The following is a 27,579-nucleotide window of genomic DNA, read 5'->3' as shown; positions in this document are numbered from 1 at the left end:
AAAACACAAAACATTCTCTTTAACCCATTTTCCCTGCCAACAGCTGTCTCTATTTCTCCTTGCAGCAAAACCTTTTAAAGGATAGCTTATAATTATGGTCTCGAATTTCTCCTGTCCCATTTGCTCTTAAATATATACACACTTGACTGTCAGCATTCTACCAACATTGTTCTTTTCAAGGTCACCAATAACCATTGCATTTCTAACTCTAAAGGTCATTTCTTGGTCGTCATCTTAATACCATATATATCAGCAACATTTGACATGGTTGATCATTCCCTTAATAAATTATATTTACTTGGCTCAGGAGCCCACATTCTTTGAGTTTTCCTCCTACTACACTGATGACTTCTTCTCAGTTTCATTTGCTTATTTTCCCAGATTGCCTAATGTTGGATGTGCTAGGCCTTTCTCCATTATCTACAGCTACAGTCTTATGGCTTTTAAATACCATCTATATGCTGATGATGTCCAAATTTGTATTTCTCAGTATTCTGTACTTTCAGATTTGTCTACTCTACAAAATATAACATCTCTGATTGAATGCCTGCTTTCTCAAATATATTTAAAATGGAACTGATCACCTTCTCCAAACCTTTTTCACTGGCAGCCTTGCTCCATCTCAATTTCTGGCCATTGCGTGTTTTTCTCTTGCATAGGCCAGACATCTCGGCACCATCCTTGACTCCATTGTTTTCTCCTACCCAAAGTTATCAGAACACTTGTTTTGGTTCTACCTTCAAAATAAGTCCCCCAATCCCACAACTTCTTACTACTACCTCTTTGCTGTAAGCTCCATTGTGTCTGGCCTGGTCTCAGCCACCATTGCTTCTTGCCTGGGTTACTATAGTAGTCTCTTAAATCACCTCCATGCTTCTATTATTGCCCTCCTTCAGTTTACTCTTAATGCAACTACTAGAGTGAATTTCAGGTCAGACTGTGTCACTTCCCTGCTTAAAACCTGCAGTGGCTCTCCAGATCCATCAGAGTAAAAGTCAGATACCTTATCTGGGCTTATACATGTGCATTTCATCTACTACTACTCTCCCCCTCACTTTGCTACAACTGTACTGGCTTTCTTGCTGTTTCTAAAACATTCCAGGGATGCTGTTGCCTGCATCCCGGTTTTTTCTACCTGGAATTTTCTTGCTCTACTTGTTTGCATTGCTAACTTCCATATATCCATCAAATCTCTGTTTAAATGTAACTTTGTCAATGAGACCTCTGATCACTGTAGTAAAGTTGAAATATGCCTCTTTACTCCCTGTCCTCCTTTTCCTCCTGTTTTTCTTTTTTATATAGCACTTATCACTTTCTAAACAGTCTACAATTTACAGTTTACTTTACAGTTCTTCCCATTAGAATGTAAGCTTCATGAGGGTAGGCGTCTTTGCTTTATTCACTGAGTTCCAGGAGCCTAGCCCAGTACAGATGGTTTCTGATTAATGATGGGTCAGCCTAACAATTCTTGACTTTTCGATGGTGCGACTGCAATACTTATTCAGTAGAAACTGTACATTCAGTTTTGAATTTTGATCTTTTCCCAGGCTAGCGATATGTAGTACAATATTCTCTCATGATGCTGAGCAGTGGCAATGAGGTGATTTTGTCCAACTATAGGCCACTGTAAGTGTTCTGAACACATTTAAGGTAGGCTACGCAAAGCTATGGTGTTCAGTAAGTTAGGTGTGTTAAATGCATTTTTGACTTAAGATATTTTCAACTTACAGGTTTATTGGGATGTAACCCAATCATAAGGCAAGGAACATCTATATTTGACATAGATTAAGACATTTCATCCACTCAACAAATATTTATTAATTTAGATATAGGGGAAAAAGAGGTAATAGAGCTGTCTAAATATAGAAATTATCAATTATACGGGTATATTTTCATAGAAACAGTTTTAAGTTGCATAAATAATCGAGGGCCCCTTGCTCTGTCTCTTCATTGGAGGCCCTTGCTCTTTTAATTGGAATGTTTAGTCCTGTTACATTTAATGTAATTATTGATATGGTTAAGTTTAAGTGTCATTTACTTTTTGTTGTTTATTTTTCTCTTGTGCTTTGTTCTGTTTCTTTCCTGCCATCTTTTAAGTTAAAACTTTTTTTGGTATTTCATTTTACATCCACTTTTGGCATTTTAAGCTATACCTCTTTATTAGTTTTAGTGATTGTGTCAAGGCTAATGATATGCAGCTTTAACTTAAAGTCTATTTAAAATGTACTATTTCTCACTTCACAAATACAGTAACCTTACAAAAGAATAATTCAATTTATCAAATCCTCATCCTTTGTACTAATTCCATATCATTTATTCTTACAGACATTATGAAATTTGCCTTATAATGTTTTTTAAAAGAAATGAGAAGGGAAAACAAAAACCCAGTCTTTCATATTTACCCATTTATTCTCATTCTGTTTCTCTTTATTTCTTCTCGTATATGAGTTGCCATCTCTTACCATGTTCCCTTGTCCTGAAGAATATCCTTCAGCATTTCTTGTTAAGTAGGTCTGCTGGCAATGAATACTCTCAGCTCCTGTTCATTGGAAAATCCTCAGTTTAGAAGGACATTTGCACTGGCTATAGAATTCTGGATTGATGTTTTTTTTCTTTCAACATGTAAAAGCTGTCATTAACTTTGAATTCTGGACTTTTTTTGTTTCTAATGCCATCATTTATATTGTTCTTCCCTGAATGTTGTTTGGTGGTTCTCTGGCTGCTTTCAAGATTTTCTCTTTTCTTTGGATTTACCATGTGACCATGATTTTTCAGGTATATATTTTATTCTATTTATTGTGTGTGTGTGGTTCACTGAGCCTCTTGTAAGTTTATGGTTTTTATCTGCTGAGATTTCCTATCAGTTCACTCATAAGAACCTGTTTTCATTTAAATTTTGAATAAATATATAACAGCCCACTTAAAGTCTTTGCTAAATAGAACATCTGGACCATGTTAGTGTCAGTTTCTGTTGAGTATGTCTTCACTTTGAGTCATACTTTCCTGTTTCTTGAATGCCTATTGAGTTTTTATTGAGATTTGGACATTATGGACGATATATTATAGAAACTGTATTCTTTTATCTTCCTTTGCTGACTGTTGATTGTTGTTCTAGCAGGCAATTAAATTACTTACTGGTTGCCTTGATGTTGTGTAAGCTTAGTTTTACACTTTTGTCAGGGATGATCTGTGAAAGCCCAAGATATTTCCCAAGCCTCTAACATGGTTGGGCTCAACTTCTAAACTCCGTTTCTTGAAAGATCTTATGAAGGTTTGGTTTTAGGCTTTGTTAGGGCAGGAGAGGCCTAGGTTATAATTCCAAGTATAGTTCTTTCCTTTAGGGTAAGGCTTTTCTGGTTTCTCAGGTAAGGGCCTGGGGAGGTGAACAAAGTATCTTCCACCACTAGCTCAGCTGGAATTCTGTCTCCCAGAACTGCTTGACCCGGGTTTTTCTCTTCCAGTGTAGCCTTCCTAGCAGCTGCTCTTTGTTAAGTCTTACAGATCTCATCCTGTGCAGATACAGCCCAGACATTGGCCGCAGACTTGTGAGGATTTCACTTATTCTGTATCTTCCCTTCCTTTTTTATCCCCACTGCCCAGCCTCGCCCTACACAGCTCCCTGCTTCATGGAATCCAGCTGCTCAGTAGTCCCCAAACCCTGATTTCTGCCTCCTCAGCTCAAAGAGACTGTGCTCTGCTTAGCCTCCAGCTCTCTCTGCCAGTTACCACGGCATTGTCTACAGGCGGAGAAGCAGGGTGACTGTGGTACTCTCCAAAGGACTGCAGAATTTCTCTGCCTGTAGTCCAGTGACTGAATACGGTTGCCTCATGTGTTTCTGTCTTGTTTTATAGGTTTTGGTGGCAGGGCTAGTCTGGCACCCGATACTCTGTCATGGCTAAGAGTGAAAGTCACCTTTCACTCTTAATATTTTTCATCCCCGATTGCAGTTTTGTGTGTATAGTTAGAGAAGGGTATTTATAGGTTGTTATTCTGAGCATCAGTATGGTTTAAGAGAAAGTGGTTGCTTAAAACCTAATATCTGACAATTTTACTAAAGAGTAAGATAGTTTGTAATGGTGGTCACTTGAATGGAACTGTGTAAGTAAAATTTCTCTAAAATATTTTCCTAAAGAAATAGCTTTCTTTGGAATTAGGCCTTTAAATTAAAAAATGGATGGATAGATGAATAGCCAGATAGATAAGCTTAAAAGCAGATGTTTTCAGTCCTAGATATATATATATATTAGAACTACCAGAGAGCTTTTTTTAAAAAAAATACTGATGCCTTAGTCCTGCTCCAGACTGTTTAATAAGAATCTTTCATTGCATCCTGGGTGTCAGCATTCTTTACAGTATTTTAAGAAGACTGGTAAGTCATCCTAGGTGGTTTCTGTTATTCAGTGAAGGCTGAGAACCACTGCTTTAGAAGAACCTTTGCCAAACTCATTTTTTAGTTTTTTCTGTAAATTCTGAAGTTCAAAAAGCCCTTCAAATGAGATCCAAATAACTGGTAGAAATGACATATAAATTCATATCTACCATCAGTTCCTCTCAAGTAGCTAGATTTAGACGTATGGCGACAAATCAAGATTTCCTATCCAAGCATATTGTTTTCATGTGGTACATTTATCATCAGAAATAAAGCAGCTTGTTTGTTGAACTTCATTCAGTATTCATTCAGCTCATTTGTTCAGTAGATATTTCAGTGTTCACCATGTACCAGGCACCATGCTAGGTAATGACCATACAATAATAATAAAAAAACAGGCTGTCCCTGCTATCTTGGAGTCTTATAGTTTATATGACAATTGAGATTGAGTATATGGTTTGATAATAGTTCACTTCAGCTATTGTCTCCAAAACAGAGTTAATTCATTTTGGTTTTGCTGGGGGGAAAAGCCTTTTAAGGTTAGTATCATAGTTTGTGAGCCTATCAAACTATTTGAGGAACTCATAAGCTCAATGAGTCAAGTCACTCAGCAGAAATACTGCTTATGGCAGAAGAGAGAAGAATTGGGTACGGCCAAGAGTTAGCTTCAAAGAGAGGAGTATCAGGAGAGAAGAGTTAAGAAAGAAACATACTATTCAGTTATGCCTTTGGCAAATGGACATATAGGTTGAGACGTATGTTGGTAAAAATGTTGTTAATTGGTCAAATTATTACAAAAGTAAAACCCTGTCAGTTGGTTATTTTCTTTGAAGCAATGGAAACCTGCTTCAGATCATCTGTGGTTCATCTCTGCTCTCTGCATGGCCGGTTCCTGTCTTTGAGATCTTAGGATAAATGTTATCACTCTTCAAGAACTCTTTTCTCTGTACCAAGTCCAGAATTTTTAGCTACTCTTCTCTATCACATCACTATTTAAATTTTTGCCTTCTCATTAATTAGAATGTAAGGACAGGAAAAAGAGGACCCTATTTTGTCTTGTTTACTGTGGTATCCATACCCTGTAATACTTCCAGGTAAATAGAAGAATTCAGCACATAGCAATAATGACTATATACTTTTAAAAAGTTTTAAATCACAAGATATATAGAGAAGTACCTAAAAATACAATGTAAAGAATAACTAAAATAGCTTTTAAAATCTGGATTTTTCGTGGGTTTTGTTTTGTTTTGTTTTTTGGATCTAACTACTTGATAAATGGATCTGTTAGGTATTTCTTTTAGTTTCGTGAAAAAACATTGCTGGAACACTAAAGACAGTTTGGGGACCTCTTTGCTATAGTTTATCCATTCTTCTATTGATAGTAATTTGGGTGGTTTCTAGTTTGGGCTATTATAAAAAATAAGAATATTCCTTCAGGTTTCCTGGAATACGTGTGCATGTGTTTCTCTAGGATATGTATTTTGAATAGGAATTTCTTGCTTATATTTATTTTTTAACTATAGATTCAGATTCTTTGTTACATGTTTTCTATTGTATGGGTTTTACAAAGTTACATTTTTTCTATATATTTGTGCATTTTACCTAAAACTTGAAATTTCTTGATACTAGGTTTTTGTTAAGATCTTTTTAATGTCTTCTGAACTGGAGTGATGGTGACCTCTTTTTAATTCTTGGTATGAGTTATTTGTGCCTTCTCTATTTTTCTTGATCAGTCTTTTCACAGATTTGTCAGGATTAGTCTTTTCAAAGAACCAAGTTTTGGCTTGTTGATGTCCACGAAGTTGTATATTTCTTCTGCATTATTTCCTGTATTCATCTTAATTCCTTCCTTTTAGTTTCTTTGGGTTTATTTTACTTTTTTCTGCCTTCTTGAGATGACTGCTTGGCTTACTAAATTTCATCCTTTCTTTCTAATGGTAATTTCCTATTAAGTATTGTCTTAGCCCTATGTCAGATTTTGATATAAGGTGTTTTAATAGTTCAATTCAAACTATTTTTTGGTTTCCATTATAATTTCTTTTTTGAACAGTGGATAAGTTAAAGAGTGCAGTTGGCCCTTGAACAACAAGGAGATTAAGTATGCCAGACCCCCACACAGTTGAAAATCTGTAAGTTTTGACTCCCCCAAAACTTAACTGTAGTTGTCCCCAGGTATCCACTGGCGATTGTTTCCAGGATATTCCACGGATACCAAAATCCACAGATGCTCAACTGCCTTACAGAAAATGGCGTAGAACAATGCATATAGTCAGCACTTTGCATCTATAGAGTCCTAGCCGAGTCTCAAAAATACGGTTTTCAGTCTGCAGTTGCTTGAATCCACAGATATAAGACCCAGAGTTACAAGGGCCAAGTGTATATTTATTGAAAAAAAAAGTACACATGTAAGTGGACCCTTGCACATTCAAACCCATGTTATTCAAGGGTCAGCTATAGTTTTTATAATCTTCCAAACACATGGAAAACATCTTTTTTTAAACAGAGTTTTAATCTAATGCATTGCGGTTAGAGAAGGTGGCTTGTATGATTTCAGACCTTTGAAATTTGTTTATACTTGCTTTATTAACAAATTTTAGTGAATTTTGTTTTAGTTTGTCTAAAAATATCTTTAAATCTTTATTGAAAGATTTTTGCTGTGTATAATATTTTGTGTATAGGCTGTCCATTATTTTTTATTAGCACATTGATTGTGTAAGCACATTGCTTTTTGGCTCTTAAGAGGTCAGCAAACTTTCTACCTGTTATTCTTTTGAAGGTAGCTTGTCTGTGTTTACTAACTGCTTTTTAAGATTCTTCTTTTGGCTTGGTTTTTCTCCATCTTTGGATTGTGTCTTTGAATCGGTAATCTCTCCAAATAATGCATCTGTTGCCTTCTTGTCTCTCCTTCTGGAACTCCAGTTAGATGTATGTTAGATTCCCCTCATATCATTCTCCGTGTCTCAACATACATGTTCCCCCCTCCTTTTTTTTTTTAGTTTAACGTGCAAAACAGAGAGGCATTTTCTTCTGAACAGTCTCAGTTCATGAATATTCTGTAACTACATGAAGCTTCCATTAAAACCCATCCATTGCATTAAAAATTTTTAAATCTGCCAGCCGTTCCCCCCTTTAAAGAACTTTTTATTTTGAGATATGAAATTACATGCTCATAGGGAGTTGCCAAAAAAAGTTAGAGGCCCTTTGTATCCTTTACGTATCTTTTGCCTAAATATTTGCTAGGTTTCATCCTTTAAATACAGTAAGCATAGCTGTTTTGCTTCTGTTAATGGGTCTTTTCTTCCTCTTTTGTTTTTCTGTTATTTTTGCTCAAGATGCCATGTTTCCTTACATATAGTTATTTTAAACCCGGAACTTCTCATTTTCCTTGAAAAATTATTTATGCAAATTTTTGGTTTAGAATTGATGCTTTCCAATAAAGGATTAAATTTCCTTTTGCCAGTGCACAGAAGCACTACCGGGTTGGGACCGTTAAATTTCCAGAGTGGAGTTGATTTGGACCACCAGATGGTGTGCATTTTGTCTAAAAATCCACATGTGGGGTTCTTTGTGGCTGCTACTTCTAAGGGTTCTTTCCGCCTCTCTTCCACAGCATTATTTTGCTTTAGTCCCTCAAAGGTGGTGGAGGAGCAGGTTACGCTTATTGCCTCCTCACATTGAAATCACAGGTCTTTTAGATCTCTGCCATATGGTAGCATATATATATAAATATAAGACTGGATATAATATATAATATAATACCAGGTCTTATATTAATTTTTGCTCCAAAAGACACATTAAAGCTGATTGTCCGGCTAGGTCTTATTTTCGGGGAAACACCGTATATACGTCTATATATATATATGTATGTGTACACCCACACGCCGGGGGTGCCAAAAAATGTATACACGTGACTTGTATTCATTGTTTGTTACCGGTATATATTGAGTATTATGATTTTAACAGTTTTCTTCCTTTCTTAAAATGTGTACACATTTTTTTGGCACCGTCTGTATATCTAGATCTAGTTTGATTTTAGATCTAGATAAATCTAGATATATTTGTTTGATCTAGATTTCTTCTTTTTTTTTACTTTAGCATGCATCTTTAATTTAAAATTCCAATTTAACAAATTGTTAATCCTGGCTACTTGAACTTTTTTTTGTTTTTTTAATTTTTATTAGTTTCACATGCACAAGACAAAGCAATACTTAGACGTTTATCATTTATATCTCTCACACTGTGTGAACCCCCCTCCCCCATCCACTATCCCTCTGACATCGCACAGAGCCATTACATTTCCACTGTCTCTATTCCTAATGCTGTACTCCACTTCCTGTAACCATATACATACATATATATACATATATATACACACATATATATATACATATATATATATATATATATATAATTTTAGTTGACATTCATTATTGTTCAGCTTCAGGTGAACAGTGCAGAGATCAGGCATCTACATCATCCCTGAGGTGGTCTCCCAAATGGGACTCGTGTCTATCAGATACCCTACAAAACCTTTACATTATTGATTACGTTCCCCAAATTAATTTTCAAAACCCCGTGGCCATCTTGTGGTTACCGACTATTTTCTAAACCCCTCACCTTCCCCCTTATCCCCACCCCCCGCCCATCTAGCAACCCTGTTTTTCCTCTGTGTCTCCAAAACTGTTTCTGATTAGTTCATTCACTTATTCTTTTCTTTATAAATTTCTGTTTGATTTTAGATCTAGATCAGGGGTGTCCAAACTTTGTTCAACGTTTTTTACCAAGGGCCATATGTGGTAAAATACACAAACAGCTGTGCCACTCACTCGAGGTGAAGTATGTGTTGCCTCACCTGGTTTATTTAAGTAAACTAAACATATTTTTGGAATTTGCTGCGGGCCAATTAACAATGGATTGTGGGCTACAGTTGGCCTGCGGGCCACAGTTTGGGCACCCCTGATCTAGATAGATCTAGATCTAGATATATTTGTGAAACCATCATCACAATGGAAAATAGTGAACATATTTACCCCCAAACAATTTCACCATCGTACAATTTCACATCATAGCAAAAAAAAAAAGATATTTTGCTAGATAACTAATTCTAGGCTGACAGTTTTCTTTCAGTACTTTAAAGATGTTGTTCCACTCTCTATCTTTATCCCTCGGTACATAATGTATTTTTTCCCCTCTAGCTACTTTTAAGACTTTTTTATTACTGGCCTTAAACAGATTGGCTATAACAGATTTTAATGTAATTTTGTTAATCTTGTGCTTGGAGGATGTTGAGCTTAGATCTGTAGATTTATTGTTTTTATCAAATTTGGAAAATTTTACTTCATTATTATAATTTCTACCAATATATTTTTTCTCTTCTATCGCCCTTCCCATTTGGGGATGCCAATTAGACAAATACTAGTGTTATTATAGTTGTCTCAAAACTTACTGTTCCATTATTCCCTCTCCCCCCTCCTTTTTTTTCTGTTTGATTTTAGATGGGATTAACAGCAGATTATAGCTACAGAAGAAAAGTGAATTTGAAGACAGCAATAGAAAGTAACATCCTGTTCTGTTGTAACTAATATCAGCTGGTATCACCATGTGCCCTTCGAGATTTGATGAAAGTTAGCTTTTGTTCCATATTCCATTTATGTGAGAATCCTAATGTCTTCCCCAACCTTTCTTGAAATTTCCACCCTTTTAGGTTCTCATCATGTTTGCTCAGAATTCCTCCTCTTCACCTCTTCCTGACCTCTCACAGCTATGATCATCTCGCCTTCTTACAGAGCCTTAAAGAAGGAACAACACCTCATTTTAAAATGTTTCCAGAAACACTCTTATGAAGTCTTTATGTGCATAGTAGGCTTTTTGTTGTTGAAGGATTGAGGTTTTATATCGTAACAATCCAAATCATTTAAAATTACTGCTAAAAATAACAGTCATCATTAGCATTAAGCCCATTACTGTGCTTTATTAGTAAGCAAAGTACTATCCTTATTAAGTGCTTTGTGTGTTTTGACCCATTTAATTCTTGGAACAGTTCTGTAAGATGAATATTATTTAAAGAAGAACAGAGGGTTGTTCAAATCATCCAGCTATTACTGTGAATAGTAATAATACCTCCGTCATTAAGTTTTTCGAAATATTAAATAAGAGAGTCCATGTAAGATACTTAGCACGGTGATATGTATCTGTTCAAAACCAGATAACCAGTGGTATATTTATTACACTGAGTTTCTATAATTCTAGCTAAAAGCACAGAAAGTCTTACTTAGCCTGTCCTAACTAAATCATAGGACTTTACCTGGACGTTTTGAAATACTGAGAATAGCTCATTGTGACTAAGTAACCGACATTAAGAATCCCTGCTTCATATGCAAGATTAAAATTTAAGAAATTGCTTTCATGTATTTACATATTAACAAAATTATGCTTAATCCATTTATTGGTTATTCTTCTTTCTCCCATTTCTGAAATATTTCAGCTATAATTTTGATTAGTTAAAAAAAATAGAATGCAGTGTTAAGTTTATTCTGTTAGCAAGACAATCAGTAATTTGTAGTCAAAATTCCTTGCATATTGCTCTTTTATTTTTCAAGCTCCAGTTAGTATTCTTTTCTAATAATGCAATTGAAATTTATTTACGTGAATAGAGACATGTCTGATTATCATTTTAAGTCAGTCCTTTGATGTGTCATTTATTATTTGAGTCCAACTTCAGCAAAATGTACAGAGCTCTTGAGCATCTGTTCCCTCCCTATTCTCTTAGCTTTGCCACTTTTTCCTAAGCCCTGAAAATGACTGATGGCTTCAGAATTATGTACTTTTGTGTACTCATCTTTTTTTTTTTCCTCAGTGGAAGTTCTTACCTTTCTCCCATGTTTGTTTACCTAGAAAGCTCTTATTCACCCTTCACATCCAGCTCAGATGTCAGCTCCCACATAAGGGGGGAAGGATACATACTCTCACCCAGGTATATCATAGGTGTTTGCTTGCTACTTGTTCATCTGAATGCAACAAGATATTTCTAGAAAGAGGATTCTAAAGCATTTATTTTGAGGTGAAAAGACAAATATGCACAAGATTAAATTTTACAAATTAAATTTTTGTGAATTTTGATACTAGTTGGCCTTTCTACCTTTTCTACCTCCCATTTTGCTGACATAGTCAAACTCTGCATTAAAAGATCTTCCTTCCTCATAGTGTAAAGCTGACGTCTAAAGAGTTAGCGTTGACAATCTCATATCCCTAATTTATTCGTTCAGATTTAACACAGTAAAGTTTTATTTTGGTAAAATTATGGTAAGTGGAATAAATCAAATGATCTTCAATGAAGGAACAGTCTTTGGGTCATCTAGCTAACAGAATCTCTTTTAAAAGCCTTTTAAGTTAAAATACCATCCATATGCTTTGTGCTGTTTAATAACTGATACAAGTTATATAATGTGCTAGACTTTATGTTATAGACACGGTTTTTTTTTGCTTTGAAAACATTCTGCTTAAAAATCATAACTTTTTAATGTTTATTTTACTATAATAAAAATCCTTATTGCACAAAATAAAAACCTCACTTGACAGATGTTCTCTATAATCCTGATTCCCGTATTGCTCTGCGTTTGGCCTGCGTTCCATCTTTCCTTTCCCTCATGAACCCCACCAACAAGCAAACTTCCCTTTATGTTAACAACTGCATATTTACCTGAGCCGAGGCCTTCACTGCAGACCCACAGCTAGATGCTCAGTCTTCTCTCAGTTCCCACCTTCAGCAATTTCAGTATCCACACAGGCAGTTACAACTTGGTCAGTACCTGAACTCCTCAGTTCCAGCGACCCTTTATTGACTGCCTTAGCTAGGCATTTAATTTTTAGGTCATACCACGGCCCTTACTTTGAGCTGGAGCCAAGTAACCAAAGGTGCTGATCTCCCTGGCAAAATCCACTGTTCAAACTTGTTAGTTTAGCTATAGTAACTAGTACTACACCCTGGTAATCTCATGTCAGCTACTGTCGTAAGGTTCTAGCTGGTCTTCCCCTTCTCTCTTCTGCAGGTATTTTTGTCTGATGATTGTTCTAGAATGTATGTCTGATTATTACATCTTGATTAGAATTCTTCAACGGTTTCCCATTACTGAGAAAATATAATCCAAAAATTAGCCTTTCACAGTCTGGTTCTGGATTTTACTAGTTATTCGTATTCTGATCTTACATGGCTTTCTTTGGCTAAACTGAAGTATCTGTAGTTCCCCAATTGTACCTCTGCATTTAGCGTAGGATAATACTGTTCTGACTTCTCTGTGCCGCTTTTCTTGACATTGGAACAGACTTAGGCACAGTGTGCTTGGTGCAAAACATGTATGCCTCCATCATAGCTCTTAATCACGGCGTGGTATCAGTTCACATTTGTGCTTATTTATTGTGAGAATGGGAATGGGAATGGATTTTTTTACCCATGTATCCCTAGCATATAGAAGAAGCCCCCAAATATTTGTTGATCTAATGAACAGTTTATACAAAGGAAATAAAACTAGTAAGAAAATTGTTTTACCTTCCTAGTAACCAAAGAAGTGTAGTCTTTATTATCAACTCTTTTCACTATTATAATATTAGAAAATCTTAACATATACCACTCAGGTTAATAGAGTTACAATAAAACTGCTGTTGGTGATATTTTTAATTGATCTAGTCATTTTGGAAAAATTGGACAGTATATAGTATCTAGAACTAAAAATTTATTTCAAGTGATTATAAAGACAAGATAAAGAATGAAAATTACACGTACATTATGATTGCACCTTGCACCTAAAATGCATAACAAGACTGAGGAACTACACATTATAGTGGTAGCAGTGATTTTATGATGTTGGAAATATGGACAGTTTTCTCACCTTTGAAAATGTTTTCTATAATGTGGTTGTATTTTGTGATTTAAGATGTATACAACTTATGCCAGTATTTGGATTTTTAGAAAATGTAATCCTGAATCAAAACTCTAATGTAAGAGAACACTTGAACAATTTTTGAGTAATTTTTTTTTTGTGTGTGTGTGTGTTACAAAAGACAAAAAGCCAGCGATTAATGGGGAGGGATTGGTAGTTAAAAGTTACTGTTGACATAGGTATGTGTGGCCAGCACAGAATGTTGATCATTTAAATATGGTTTCAAGATTTATCCATGCAGCAGTTCTTCATTTCCAAAATCTTTAAATCATAAATTTCCTGTTTTAAATGTAGTTTTTGTTTTGGTTTTAAGGTATCAATTTTTGGAAGAAGCTTTTCAAAACCAGAAAGGTGCGATTGAGAATCTACTGGCTAAGCTTCTTGAGAAGAAGAATTATGTTCATTTTGCAGCTACTCAGGTGCAGAATAGGTAAGTGTGTTGCCTTAAAACCATAATTTCATTTTAAGGTCTTAAACCCATTGGGTCCAGTTGAAATTTATTTTTCTTTTATATTAATATTAAGCATAGATAGAAAACTTTTTTTGGAGGGGTAAATGGCATAAATTTGAGTTTGGATTACATTTGTTAATTAAGTAAAATTTAGCTGACCAAAATTTTGAATAGTCTTTTAGGATACATCTTTGACTATTATAATTAATAAGACTCTAGTCTTTGTAAGCATTAGTGAAACATGGAAAAAGCAATTACTATATAGAGAGCTGAATTATAAAATTTTAACTGGAGACTGTGTGGAAGACACAGTATAGAGGAGAGAGCATGAAGAGTAGTGGACAAATTTATTTTCCCATCTCCAAAACAAGCATTAAAAACAGTACTTAGGAACATTATTATAAGATGAATATATAGCACAGTTTCTGGCACATTTTAGTTGTTTATCAATAACACCGTCAGAATTTAAGAATTCTATTTTGGTTCATTTCTAAATAAACTAAATTTATTGGTAAGGTGAGTGGGAGTAAGTTCCATAAGTGAGAAGATTAACAAGATTAGAACCCTTAATGTAGGAAGACAGGCACTTGGAACTGGCATAATTAAAACCTATGTATTCCTGCAGGAATGAATAGGATTGATAAGTGGTTATTCTTCAGATTCACAAATATGGAGATCTTTAGGTACTTTTATAATATTAAAATTAGTTAATTTACGAATATTTACCATGGCACATAGTAGATACTCAAAATATTAAATAGAATGAATGAATGGTACAGTATACATTAGAAAATAGTACACGATAAATAGACAGTAAGGTGGTAGAACTTTCATCTTAAGAGGTTGTAGATAATATGTAAATACGTGTAAATACACGCAAATTGCAGCTGGTTAGTTCTTATGGATATGTCCGGATGTGTTTTAGTTTATACTTCTGATATGTTCGTTGTGGGTGATATTGGAGAGGGTAACTGTCTTCTCATATCCTTTTCACAGAGAGGATAGTGAGTTGATTCGTATGGCAGCCTCATATTTTTGTATAAGTTTTATACGTATTTTTGTATATTTTATATGTATATTCCTGAATCTGTAGAGAAGTAGAACCAGGCGGTTTATGTTTTTATAAGATTGCGAAGGGTTGGGGAGGTGGATGATTTCATCTTCAGAAAGCTTTAAAAAAAAAGTATTAAAATCTCTAATTGTTCTTCCCCTTTTAGACACATTCTTTGATGACCTATCTCCATCTTTTAATTAATGTACATTGATTATTTTCTTCCTTCACATTTGAACATACAGTAGACAGACACGCTTACATCCAATGAGTGTCTGACTGGCTGTTTTCTGCTTTCAGCAAACTTAATGATTTCAGTATTTCAAAATCATTTTAAGTTTGAGTCCCATATTTCATACCAGTAGTAATCAGCACTCGCATTTTCTTAAACTGTCTTCCACTCACTCTAAGAAGATAAGGACAGAACTGAATTAAATTTTCAAATCAGTGCCCAAACAAGCACTGATATACAAAGAAGGGAAAACTATATTATTACAACTGAGTGTATTAAAGTTTTTCAAATTTGAATTTGGCAAGTGAAAGTCAATTTAGGGGTTGACAGTATGGGTTATAGTTTGTACAGGAGTCAAGTGTGTAAAAATTGAACGGTTTCTTCTTATGGTTGTTTAACACTTTATTTATTTATATTGGTGGGGTTTCCCACTTTCTATTTTGTAAATAGCAAGATATCAGCTATTTTATATTTGCAACCAAAACTTTCATAACCACAATGGGAGCTTACTCCTATTTCTGAAGCATCTAACAGCTATTGTAAACAATAGATTAAAATATTTTATGCCCTTAACTGTGTATAGCAGGAAACCATTTTGAGAAAAACCTATGAAAAGGGTGTAACAACCCACATTTGAAGTGGTTAAGTTGTAAGTGAAAATAGATGCTTCTGAGCTTAATCCCTACTATTTCAAAAGATAGTCATTGATTATAGCAATTTTTTTGCACATTGTTCTTGCATTAAGATTAAATAGAACCAATGTGCCAGATTTGATACTAACCAGCAATCATTGATGTCAGATGTTTGTATGTCACATGTCATAGGAACTAAAGGAGATTGCCATCTAGATTAATAAGCTGGCATTTATTAACTTAATTCAAAATTACTAAATATTTAATCCATTCTTTGTTTGTATACGTAACTTGTTTAGACCAAACTGAGTGGTCAGGTCTGCTGAAACGTAAGTTACATGTTTTGACAAAAGTTTAATTTTAATTACTTGGTAAGTACCCAGTTAGATGAATTTCTGTAACAGTTGATGATTCAGAGATGTAGGATAAGTTGATAACCTAATGATGCATTTCTCTTATTCAGGATAAAAGAAGTAAATGAGACTAACAAACGAGTAGAACAGGAAATTAAAGTGGCCATTTTCACCCTTATCAATGAGATTAATAAGAAAGGAAAATCTCTCTTACAGCAGCTAGAGGTACGGTTCAAAGCCAAAATCAAACAAAAACTGCTTCTCTTGCTCTTAGCTGTTTTTCATGTTTATTGAAAGCTCTTTTAAATTGGTTGGGTGTGGGAGGTATACGGAAGTAAATTTTTAAAAAATTTTCATGTGCTGTTGGAAAATACCTTTTTTTTAGTTACTTTGCACTACAATTGAATACTACTGATTTTAGCTGTATAAATTAAGAGATAGTGTTATCTTCTTATAAATGAAATAATTGCCACTAAAATGTGATGTAAATGAAGACAAAGCCAACCCACTACAATGTCCCTCATGGGTCCTCAATTTAACTTTTACATACAAATGTGCATTGGGAGTCTGCTTGAGTCATTTGTGTTTCACTTTATTTTAAAAATATTCCATAGTTTTGCTAAAAATGCTGCTCATGTTTTATAATTTATAGAATTTATAAATTTTAAATTTACTGATAGTTTTGTTGTACTGTCTTTGTTTTGCATATTTTGAGATTGATAAGTAGATATAAATGTCTAGCTGAGAATCCAGTCAGTTTGTAAAATCCAAATTAAGTTTCGATTAAAGACTCATTTCTACTCATCCCAAATTTTGATTGGTTCTCAAAATTTTGTACTCTTAAGTATGCTCTTAAGTATGTTATGGGGTTCTATTTTTTGCACCGTTGAATAGTAACAATTTAAATTACGTTAGTATTTGATTATTTAAGTTCATTACTATTAACATCAAATTTTCCACAGTAGATTTTTTTGGTTTCGTTTCTTTGTAGAACACTGTAGAAATAATAGACACATAGTTACATACAAATGAAAAAAATAGGTCAGACGAGTGTTATTTGTGAATTTCATCTTTCCATTGAGACACAATTGTGAGATTAAAAGTACTCTAACACATATTGGTAAAATGGGAGGTCTCTTTGCTGTTGTACATCCAGCCAGTTGTAGTTAACCCTCAGATTCAAAAGGACCCTGTGAATAGAGACAGCACTGAGCAAGCAACGATTTTTGATACCTTTTAACTTATGTAAATATATTTACGTAAGTCTGAAGTAATAGTCTTAGTAATAGTCATTTCAAGAACTTTTGAATAAAAGTTGCCTCTTAATGCTGAAATATACATAAATACCTAATGGTAAATCTGCCATATACTCTTAACATGCTGATAATTTAAACAATAGATGTTTTCTCAGGTAGTATGTTCCTAAACTTTGTAAAACAGAGTTTTTCCTAAGCTTTAGAAGAGGGATAGTTTCCAGGGAAGTTATCAGACTTCTGTCGGTTGGATACTGTTATCCATTGATTTACATTGTAAAGTGAGCAACTTGTTTCCTTAGGAAAAACTTGTCCATTAAACCAAGTTGAGTCATTTTTGTGAAACAGTGGTTAAGAACGAAGTAGATAGGTTGTTTGTCGTGCTGAATGTCAAAGTACATAAGATATCAGCTACCTTTCTGAGAGTTTTAGTTCTCAGAAAGCAGTTATTTTTTCCTTTGTCGCATTTCCCCCAAGTTAGTCTTTCTTTCAGCCCTCACTTGCTTGTTTGTTTTTATGAACTTTTGTCATATCAAAAGGTTCCCTGACCTCTACTCTGAGAGCTCTGTAATTCATCTTCTCATTTTGTCTTAAATATTTAAAAGAAGAGATTTCAGCGTCAGCCTCATGCCATACCAGTAGGTGGCATTGGTAACAGAAAGTTTTCTTTGGCCTGAAATGTGTGTGGAGTTAAGAAATAAAATTGTTTCTAAAGGTCAGCTCACTTTGCCATAGACTCTGTAGATAATTCAATTAGCCTCATAGAAAAACACTATCTTTAACAAAAACATTTTGTCTTTCGAAGGAAGAGACAAGACTTAATATTAATTTCTCTATGTGGAATGTCCTTTTTAGCCTGGAAAACTAAGTTTTAGTTCCACTTTTGTTAATGACTTTTCCTGTGATCATAGGCTCATTGAATAATGAGGAATTTGTTAACTTACCCCCTTTTTTAAAAGAAGTGTAGGTATTGTGTTCAGTTGCAATAGAAATTATGAGTTGATTTTTTTTTAAATCTGGAATTCTTCACTGAACCTCTTGTTCTGTTTCAGAATGTCACAAAAGAAAGACAGATGAAGTTACTACAGCAGCAGAATGACATCACAGGGCTTTCCAGGCAGGTGAAGCATGTTATGAACTTTACAAACTGGGCAATTGCCAGTGGCAGCAGCACAGCACTCCTGTACAGCAAGCGACTGGTGAGACATCGTATCTGTCTTTTTCCTTAAATGGACTTTATTATCTACATTCAGTGAGCTGCACCTCTTTAAAGTGTAGAGTTTGAATTTTGGCAAATGTGATCACCACCACACCACGATACAGAAATTTCCATCACCCATAAAAGTTTCCTTGTCCCCCTCTCCCCTGGCCCTAGGTGACCATTGATCTGATTTATGTCTTTTGTAGAACTTTATGTAAATGAAATCATACAGAATTTACTGTTTTGAAGATATCTAGTATAATGCAGCGTATCATCAGAAAGGGCAGAAATTCAACCATATGCCTTTGATTGCTGATATAAATAGTCTTTTAAGCACTGCTGTTGTCTCATTTGAGATGGACACTGTGGGGCTACATGAGCGGTTATGTCTTTATCGTGTATGTTTTCTCAAGTGATATTTAATTTTAAGACTAATGTGAATTTTTTCCCTTTAAGATTACTTTTCAATTGCGCCATATTTTGAAAGCACGGTGTGATCCTGTCCCTGCTGCTAATGGAGCAATACGTTTCCATTGTGATCCCACCTTCTGGGCAAAGAATGTAGTCAATTTAGGTGAGAAATAATTAGTTTTATGAATATAACTTGGAACATGGAAGGAGGAGAAAGCATCTAAAGCAAATTTTAGATACCTAAAGTTTTTAACTTCACTCTAATATGTAAACTTCTTAGAAAATATGTTCTTCACCAGAAACTCAGTTGAACTGTGTTCAGTACATCTTTCAGAGTGTTGCGAGTCTCCTCTGTAGTTTTTAAAAATGTGTATCATTTTTAACATTTTCCCCACATCTTTAAAATTTACATTGACTGTTTCATATTGAAAACTTAACCAACGGGTCTTCATTCTCTGGAAGAAGAATTTCTTAGGTACTTAGTAGTTTGTATATTAATTGTACCAAGTTGTCCTCTAGAGGAGAACCTCATGTCCTGAGCAATGTTTGAAAGAGTAGCTCTTTTCACGTGGAAGAAAAATGGACTTTGCTTTTGTTAACTCCACAGTGTGGACCTGCGGACCATAGGTGAAAGTTACAGGAGACAGATGGCTCCATTTGAAACAAAACAAAACTCAAAAAGCTTTCCCAACAATTAGAACTGTGTACAGATTGAGTAAACTTACTTTTAAAATAGTCAAGTCCTCACCATTGGAAGCTTTAAAAGCAGAGGTGGATGGCTCTTCTGTAAAAAAGTAATCTTGGTATATATTCACATGTGGCTATAGCCTTCCATCAGGCATCAGCATACTTTTTGTGTGGCATGGTAACTAAGTTTGGGTTTTACATTTTAAAGGCTTATAAAAGCAAATAAAAAACAGACTATATGGCAGATCTTATGTAGCCTGAAAAACCTGAAATATCTGGCATGTTAGAGGAAAGGTTGGCCAACTCTACCTTAGATCAAGCCTTCCTAAAATTTGCCTATTTTTAGACAGCAGTCAGCTCTGTGAGGAGTAAGGAAAATTGTCATTTCTAAGGACATAAGTGGTTTACAACATGCAACATTTCCCAGTTTTGCAGCAGTGTACTCTGCCCTGCGCATTTTGGCGATTCACAGGCAGGTGGAATCAGCAGGAGTGGTCTTGAGCATCCTTCAGTCTTGTTAGAGGAGGATTGGTTTAGCCTGACTAGATGGGCCTCCTCTAGTAATATCTCTTTCAGCTCTTTATTTTTCTGTACAGCTATGTAAATAAAAAAGGGGGGCAGATAGTATATTCTGAATAATCAGAAGTCAATTTTTTGGCACTAGGTTATATTAGGTTTCCAATTTTCAATGTTAAATCTGGCTCCCATCCCTGCCGTACTGTCGGGACTTTGGAGGGCTGAGAGTTGTCAGAGTAAAGAGGAAAAGATGATTAATCCACACAGTAGACGATTTAGACAATTTTAAGCAAATTATTCTCATTTTTTCATTCTTCAGGTAATCTAGTAATAGAGAGTAAACCAGCGCCTGGTTACACTCCTAATGTTGTAGTCGGGCAAGTTCCTCCAGGGACAAACCACATTAGTAAAACCCCCGGACAGATTAACCTCGCGCAGCTGCGGCTCCAGCACATGCAGCAGCAAGTGTACGCGCAGAAGCACCAGCAGTTACAGCAGATGCGGATGCAGCAGCCCCCGGCTCCCGTGCCGACAACAACCACCACAACACAGCAGCACCCACGGCAAGCCGCCCCTCAGATGTTACAACAGCAGGTGAGGGTTACCTCACTGCATTATTGGTGCAGGTTGTGGAGACCTCAAGGCTGCACTGTGTCCTATGTAGATGCGTTGCCCATTTCATGGTTACTGGCAGGGACAGAGCTCAAAGGTCAGACTTAAATGTTTGCTCTGGTTATGGCAGGGATGTTGGGGAAGTGTGAAGAGGACAGTAAGTAAATACTTACCCTGGGAAACAAAACTCACTCACTAGTACTGTGGAGGCACACAAGTTTACATCCCTCTACACCAGAGCTTTTTTGTTTTCCACAAGTGGTTTTGACTAGAGCGCCAGATTATTTTTGCCTAATACCTGACATGTTCTTCAGGCATTTTGTTCAATTCATTCCCATCCTCTATCTCTTCTGCTCTCCCCTCCCCCAGCCACATCAGGACCGGTAATCTGGGCTTGGATAAGTTAGTGCTGTAAACATGCACGTATACTCAGAGAAGGGGATGGGGGCTACAGCTGAAGAAAATGACTTACACTGTTTACTTTATGCCCTTCCCTATCCTGACTGAGGCGTTTCTACCGTAACATTTTATAATTGAAAGATAAACTTATAAAAAATATGATTATATAAATGCAATTTCTGCCTTTTGTAGCCTCCAAGATTGATCAGTGTGCAAAGAAGCACCATGAACTGTGGAGCTTTCCAAGCCCATCAGATGAGATTGGCCCAGAACGCTGCCCGCATACCAGGGATACCCAGGCACAGCGGCCCTCAGTATTCCATGATGCAGCCACACCTCCAAAGACAAGTATGCCTAGAGTTAAACGTTTGTAAGAATCACACAATTTTAAAACTAAAAGACACCATTTTTTTTAACCTGTTGTGTGTGTGGGGGTGGTCATTGATACTTTGAGAATTTGATTAATGCTGTGTATCTTCTTGTCCCAGAAAAATACACATATACCCAAATTTTTGTATTGAGTTTTAAGAGCTTTTCAATGCCATTAAACCTAAAACCATTATCTACTATGAGTTGAGAACCCCTGATATAGTCCAACCAACTCATTTTACAAAGGAGATAATGCTAAAATCAAAATTAGAACCTCAGTTTCCTGAAATTGTTCTTTAGCTCTTTTAATGACATCTTTTAAAAAAAAAATTATTTTTATTGGGGAATATTGGGGAACAGTGTGTTTCTCCAGGGCCCATCAGCTCCAAGTCGTCCTTCAATCTAGTTGTGGAGGGCGCAGCTCAGCTCCAAGTCCATTTGCCGCTTTGAATCTTTAGTTGCAGGGGGCTCAGCCCACCATCCGGTGTGGGAATTGAACCAGCAATCTTCTTCTTGAGAGCTTGTGCTCTAACCATCTGAGCCATCCGGCCACCCCTCCGGAAGCTCAGCGGCAGCTGGTTGTCTTCAGTCTAGTTGTGGAGGGCGCAGCTCACTGGCCCATGTGGGAATCGAACTGGCAACCCTGTTGTTCAGAGCTCGCACTCTAACCAACTGAGCCATCCGGCCGCCCCTTAATGACATTTTGAACCTAATACATATAAAGGACTTTGAAAACAATAAAATTCTGGGGTTTTTTTTGTTGGTTTTAGACTCCTGTCTACTCATCATTGTTCTTTTTATGATATAGATATGCATACTCTTAAAAATCAGTGTATTTAGAGACGTGTTTTCTAATTACCTGAATACTAGATTATCTTGAAGACATGACTTTAAAATGAGAGTCTTTTACACAGGATTTCTACTTATACAATAATACAGTTCATTTTATAACAGAGTAGTATTTCTCAAAGCGTGTTTTAAAGACCATCAGAATGACTGGAGGGCCTTGTCAAGACCAGATTCTGAGCTCGTGCCCACTGAGTCAGAATTTCTAGGAGGAGAGTACTCAGATGTCTGAACTTATACTGACTCTCTCAGACCATTCTGTATAGTAATGGTGACAAATGGTGTCCTGGAGCAGTAGTCCTTCAACTTGATGGCCCAGGTACCTCTGGACAGACTTTTGAAAAATAGGCCTGCTTTCACATTTGAAGATGAACATTTAAAAATCCCATTATAAGTTTAAATAGTTGCAAAGGGACATACTTTCTGGCATATTGTAAATATTGACATAAAGTAAAACCCTTACATTTTATTCTAGTAAATATATCCACTGGAGTTCCAAATACCATAGCAAACTCTTTTGAAAGTCAAAATTTTACACTGCCTTTTCTCCTGGGACTTGAATTTCTCTTCTCCCTCCTCTGTAGAATTTTATCGTAATACATGTATTTATGTTTGATAGAGTTGTATGTCAGTCTATTGCAATTTTTCTGCAGGAAAAATGTCTATTTTAATCTAAAAATTTTTCAGTTTCCAGTGATAAAATATATGTTTGTCTCTTATTGTTAGAGTTAGTTAGAATTCAACATCAGTTTTTATTACTAACTTACTTTTTTAGTTTTTGTTGTCATGTGATACTCGGGAAACTTGTTCACAGAAGTATGTATCTTGGAATTAAAAGAATTTCCCTGAGTTCTTTGAACTTTTTCTAGATTATCAAAACTGAATTTCACGATGAGCTATAAAAACTTTAAAAATTTTTCTTATCAGATGAGAGCTTCTTCAGTTCTTACTTATTTTCTGTTGATCATCCAGTATCAGTACCCAGTCAAAGATTTGTTACCTAGGTTTTGGAGCCAGGCACCTTCTCAACAACTTGACAGCTTTATTTCTAATTTGCACCTTTGCTGTCTCTCTTGGAGGTTTGGTTTTTGTTTTTTGTTTTTTTACCCTGGGGCAATGTGCTAGATAAGATTAGGAATGGATCAGAGGTTTGCTGTTTTTTGGGGAGAAGGGCAATTGCGAAAGAAGTAGTACAAAAAGAATCTGCAGACCACAGCACATTCTTAGGTAAATTAGGAAAAAGTACATATGAGGATTGAGGATCTGGGCATTAATTTCCTTAGGAGTGTTCATATACTCCTGCAGCCCTTAGTACATGATAAGCCTTCAAGTATTACTAGGGGGCCAGGTACACCTTTTGGAAGAGTACAGAAGCTACAGAATCAGACTAAGCAGCCATCTAAGAACACTGCCCTGATACCTTAGGACCCCCAAAGCAATTCTTGAATGTCTGAATTTTAAATTTTTGAACATTTCAAATGATGTGTATGTGTGAGAGTAATAATTTATTTCCCAAAGATTTTCATTTATAGTATCTTAAATGATCTTTATAACAGCTCTCACAGTGTGACAGGTATCCATTTTTATCCAACGTTATCCACATTTCTACATTACTGAAATTACACATTTTGCCTAATGTCACACCAAATTAGAGTCAGTCATATTTTTGTTTGTAGATTTGTTGTTCTTTCTACCATATTAATTGCACAATATACAATTACACAATTGATTACTTTTATTTTTTAAAAGACAGAAGCGTCAAAGAGGAATGTAGACCAGAACAATGGCCTTCCTGGTATGATGTCTGAAAACTTGGGCACTTCCAGATCATCTGTTTACATGCATCTTTGTTCTGAATAAGATCATATTATAACCAGGCTGACAGGTTGAAAATTATTGGCAAGTCAGTTTTTTCTTAAATACTACACAAAAATGAATAGAAAAATGAAAAGGCTAATTTGAATTATTCTTTTCCTGTATAAGTTTGAGAGGGCTTATTTCTTTGTTTCTCAGTTATAGGTATCAGACCCTTGTGTAACTTCCCTAAATTTAACATTGTTGTCAAAGTATATTCATATTAGGATATCTTGGCAAATTAAGTAATGATAACGTCTTCTTCCCTAACAGCACTCAAACCCAGGGCATGCTGGACCCTTTCCTGTTGTGTCTGCGCATAACAACACAATCAACCCAACCAGCCCTACTACAGCTACTATGGCCAGTGCAAATCGAGGTCCCACCAGCCCATCTGTTACAGCAATAGAGCTAATCCCCTCAGTCACTAATCCAGAAAACCTTCCGTCACTGCCAGATATTCCACCCATACAGGTTTGTATGTAGGTTGAATGAGAGATTTTAAAACCTCTTGTTAATTAGGGAATTGGAGTATGTATTTCTGGTTGTAGTTTTTAAATTTAGATGAAACTTTTTTTGAAATTTCCAAAGAGTAGAATATTATTTGAAATTCTAAAAGTTACATGTACTAAAACTAGCACTCGTTAAATTTATAAGATGTTAACTTTGCCTATGTTTCTACCACCTGCCAATAGGCAAACCTTGTGTTAGGTGAAGTGCTCCTGGTATGAGTGTGAATCGAGAGAGGAGACTCAGGACCAAAATGTGGTCATATCTTTGTCAATTTCTGTTAGGTCCAAAGGGATAGTCTTGTGCAAACAGGTCAGACTGAGAAAGGAAGAGGTTGGAAAGTCTAGGTATCAGTCACGTTGGGTATACTGAGAGGAAGTAATGCTGAGGAGTCGAAGATGGAATGTGAAGGGCCTCTGAGGCATCCTGTGCCTTTCACCTGGAACTTCTTACTGAAGAAAACCATCTTTTAGTGCCTTCTGAAATTTCATTCATTCATTTGAATCATAATGCATTTTGTTTATGCATGTAAATATAACCTTTGAAGGTTACACTGAGTCATGCAGCCTCATGAGCTACTGTGGGAGCAAGGAGCAGTGGAACTACTAAGACACTAGGACCCTTGACTGTCTCAGTGACCGCTGCTTTATATTTTATTGTATTTAATGGATTTCTAAGAATTAGTCTTAATGGATGTTTCTACAACTCCAAAATTGGTTCACAGTCAGCAACTCATTGTGAATCCTCTTAATCTGATTGCCTCCCTGGTATTAGGAGAGATCGTTTGTGGCTAAGCAAATGGTAGTTGTATTGGTGCTGCGAGTACTGGACGATATAGAATGGAAATTTTTGGAATATATCTGTAAAAAATAAAATTTCTAAGTTGTAAGCTTATCATTTACAAAGAACTTTCACAGGCACTATATCAGTTTAATGCTTGAATCATCTCCTATGATGTATGATATCCCTATTTTATGAATGAGAGTAAGAGGTTAGTGACTTTCTCAGTTGTCCAGAATTCAAAGCCCAGACTTCTGATTTTAGGTCAAGTTCTCTCCCCACTATTGTAGATACAGCAGGGAGATAGTTTGTAGGCCTGGGAAGGTATGGTGTTGAGAGTCTTTGGGCAACTGGAGAGGGCTGTATCGTGTAAAAGGAGTCATTCAAGTTGTATTAAGTACTTACTGTATGCTAACCTGCTTGGGCGTTAAGGATAAAAAGATAAACAAGACTTGGTTCCCATTCTTCAGAAACTTTCAAAGGGAGAAGGAAGGCTACTAATGTCAAACTTCACATAATTTGCTAGGGTCCCTCTGACCTTGGTTCAGTTCTTTCTCGCACAGACCAGATGGTGGAAGGGTAGGTGCCCCACGTCTTTGAAAAGGTGGGCATCATAAGGAAGTGGGCGCGCATTAGCCTTTCCGTGTCGTCTTGCCCTGAAGAGCTTGGAGATTAAGACAGGGAGCCCTGGAACGTGTCCCCTTAGAGTTTAATTTTTTTAAGTGGAGTAGGAAGAATAGACTCCATGCCTTCTCCTATGAACCTTCTCTTCCTTGCAGAAATTCTAACCTTATTTTTATTTACGGATTTATTAAAGTATCATCTACTTTAAAAAATTGAGATACAATTCACATACCATAAAATCCAACTTTTAAAAATGTGCAATCCCGTGGTTTTTAGTATATTTGCAAGGTTGTGCAACCAGCACCACTGTCTAACCCCAGAACATTTTCATCACCCCAAAGAAACTCTGGACCTATTAGCAGTCACTCCGTTTCCCTCTCTCGCAACCCCTGGAAAGGCCTGGTTCACTTTCTGTTTCTGTGGATTTGCAGATACTTGTATGACTGGCATTATACAATATGTGCTTTCTGTGCCTGGCTTCTTTCATGTAGCGTAATGTTTTCCAGATCCATGCATGTTGTAGCATTTATCAGTGCTTAATTCCTTTTTATGGCTGAATTTTCCACTGTATGGATGTACCACATTTGTTTGTCCATTCATCGGTTGATGGACGTTTGGGATTGCACTTTTTGGCTGTTAGGAATAATGCTGCTACGTGTGTGCAAGTTTTTACGTGAACATAGGTTATCAGTTCTCTATGGTGAATTTCAGGGTCATGTTGTGAGTGTGTTTTCATTTTTGAGGAACCACCAAACTGTTTTCCACGGTGGCTGCACTATTTCACATTCCACCAGCAGTGTATGGGGATTTTAGTTTCTCCACGTTCTCGCCAAATACTTGTTATTGTCACTTTAAAAGGAATTAGAGGTGGTTACCACAAAAGCACAACCACAATAAGTAGTAGTTAACCATATAAACCAAAAATAGAAAGGGACGCAAACCTATCTCTTGAAGAATCACTTTTTCTCCTATCCTGCAGTTGCCGTGGAATAGTAAAAGGAAATCTGGGGGAGGCTACACAGGGAGCAGACAAGGTAGTATTGACTGTGTAATGCAAACAGGACATGAATGCAGAGGCCATTTTGGATATTTGTTGATCTATCTTAATACTGATAATTAACAGCCATTCAGTATAAAGTAGGATTTGATTTCCATAGAATTCTCTCAACCTGAATTATTTTTTTATTTCGCTCTGTTGTCCGTCTTCAGCATAGTGATAACGCATGTTTGTAATTTTGACTGTGAGGGGATATATAATGAACCTGAATACTTTTTGGAAGAGATAAATGCACGTTAGATGTAGTATTCTTATGATTTATTTTATTAAAATTTTTATAAACAGTTTTTTGTATTTGGCATATTAGTAACTTAATTTGGATATCAGTTTTTATATCAGTACCATACTGTTTTGATAACTGTAGCTTTGTAATATATAGTTTGGTATCAGGGATCATGATACCTCCCCCTTTGTTCTTTCTCGACAGAATTTCTT

General features: G+C 35.9%; 1 protein-coding gene across 2 annotated transcripts in view; it reads left to right on the top strand.

The window, feature by feature from the left end:
• The window catches only part of TRIM33 (tripartite motif containing 33), a 105,003-nt gene that overhangs the window by 61,463 nt on the left and 15,961 nt on the right, over positions 1-27,579 (top strand). For both annotated transcript variants that reach the window (XM_019730364.3, XM_019730363.3), the window contains exons 5-11: positions 13,620-13,736; positions 16,136-16,250; positions 18,331-18,477; positions 18,936-19,053; positions 20,413-20,687; positions 21,297-21,452; positions 24,447-24,647. In XM_019730364.3, coding sequence (XP_019585923.1) covers positions 13,620-13,736; positions 16,136-16,250; positions 18,331-18,477; positions 18,936-19,053; positions 20,413-20,687; positions 21,297-21,452; positions 24,447-24,647 — 1,129 coding nt within the window. The remainder of the gene's footprint in view (positions 1-13,619; positions 13,737-16,135; positions 16,251-18,330; positions 18,478-18,935; positions 19,054-20,412; positions 20,688-21,296; positions 21,453-24,446; positions 24,648-27,579) is intronic.

This window comes from Rhinolophus sinicus, chromosome 7 (genome assembly GCF_057876585.1).
Source record: "Rhinolophus sinicus isolate RSI-liver-muscle chromosome 7, RSI-T2T, whole genome shotgun sequence".
Taxonomy (NCBI): Eukaryota; Metazoa; Chordata; class Mammalia; order Chiroptera; family Rhinolophidae; genus Rhinolophus; species Rhinolophus sinicus.
Note: the sequence above shows the minus strand (reverse complement) of the source record. Positions and strands in the feature narration are given on the sequence as shown.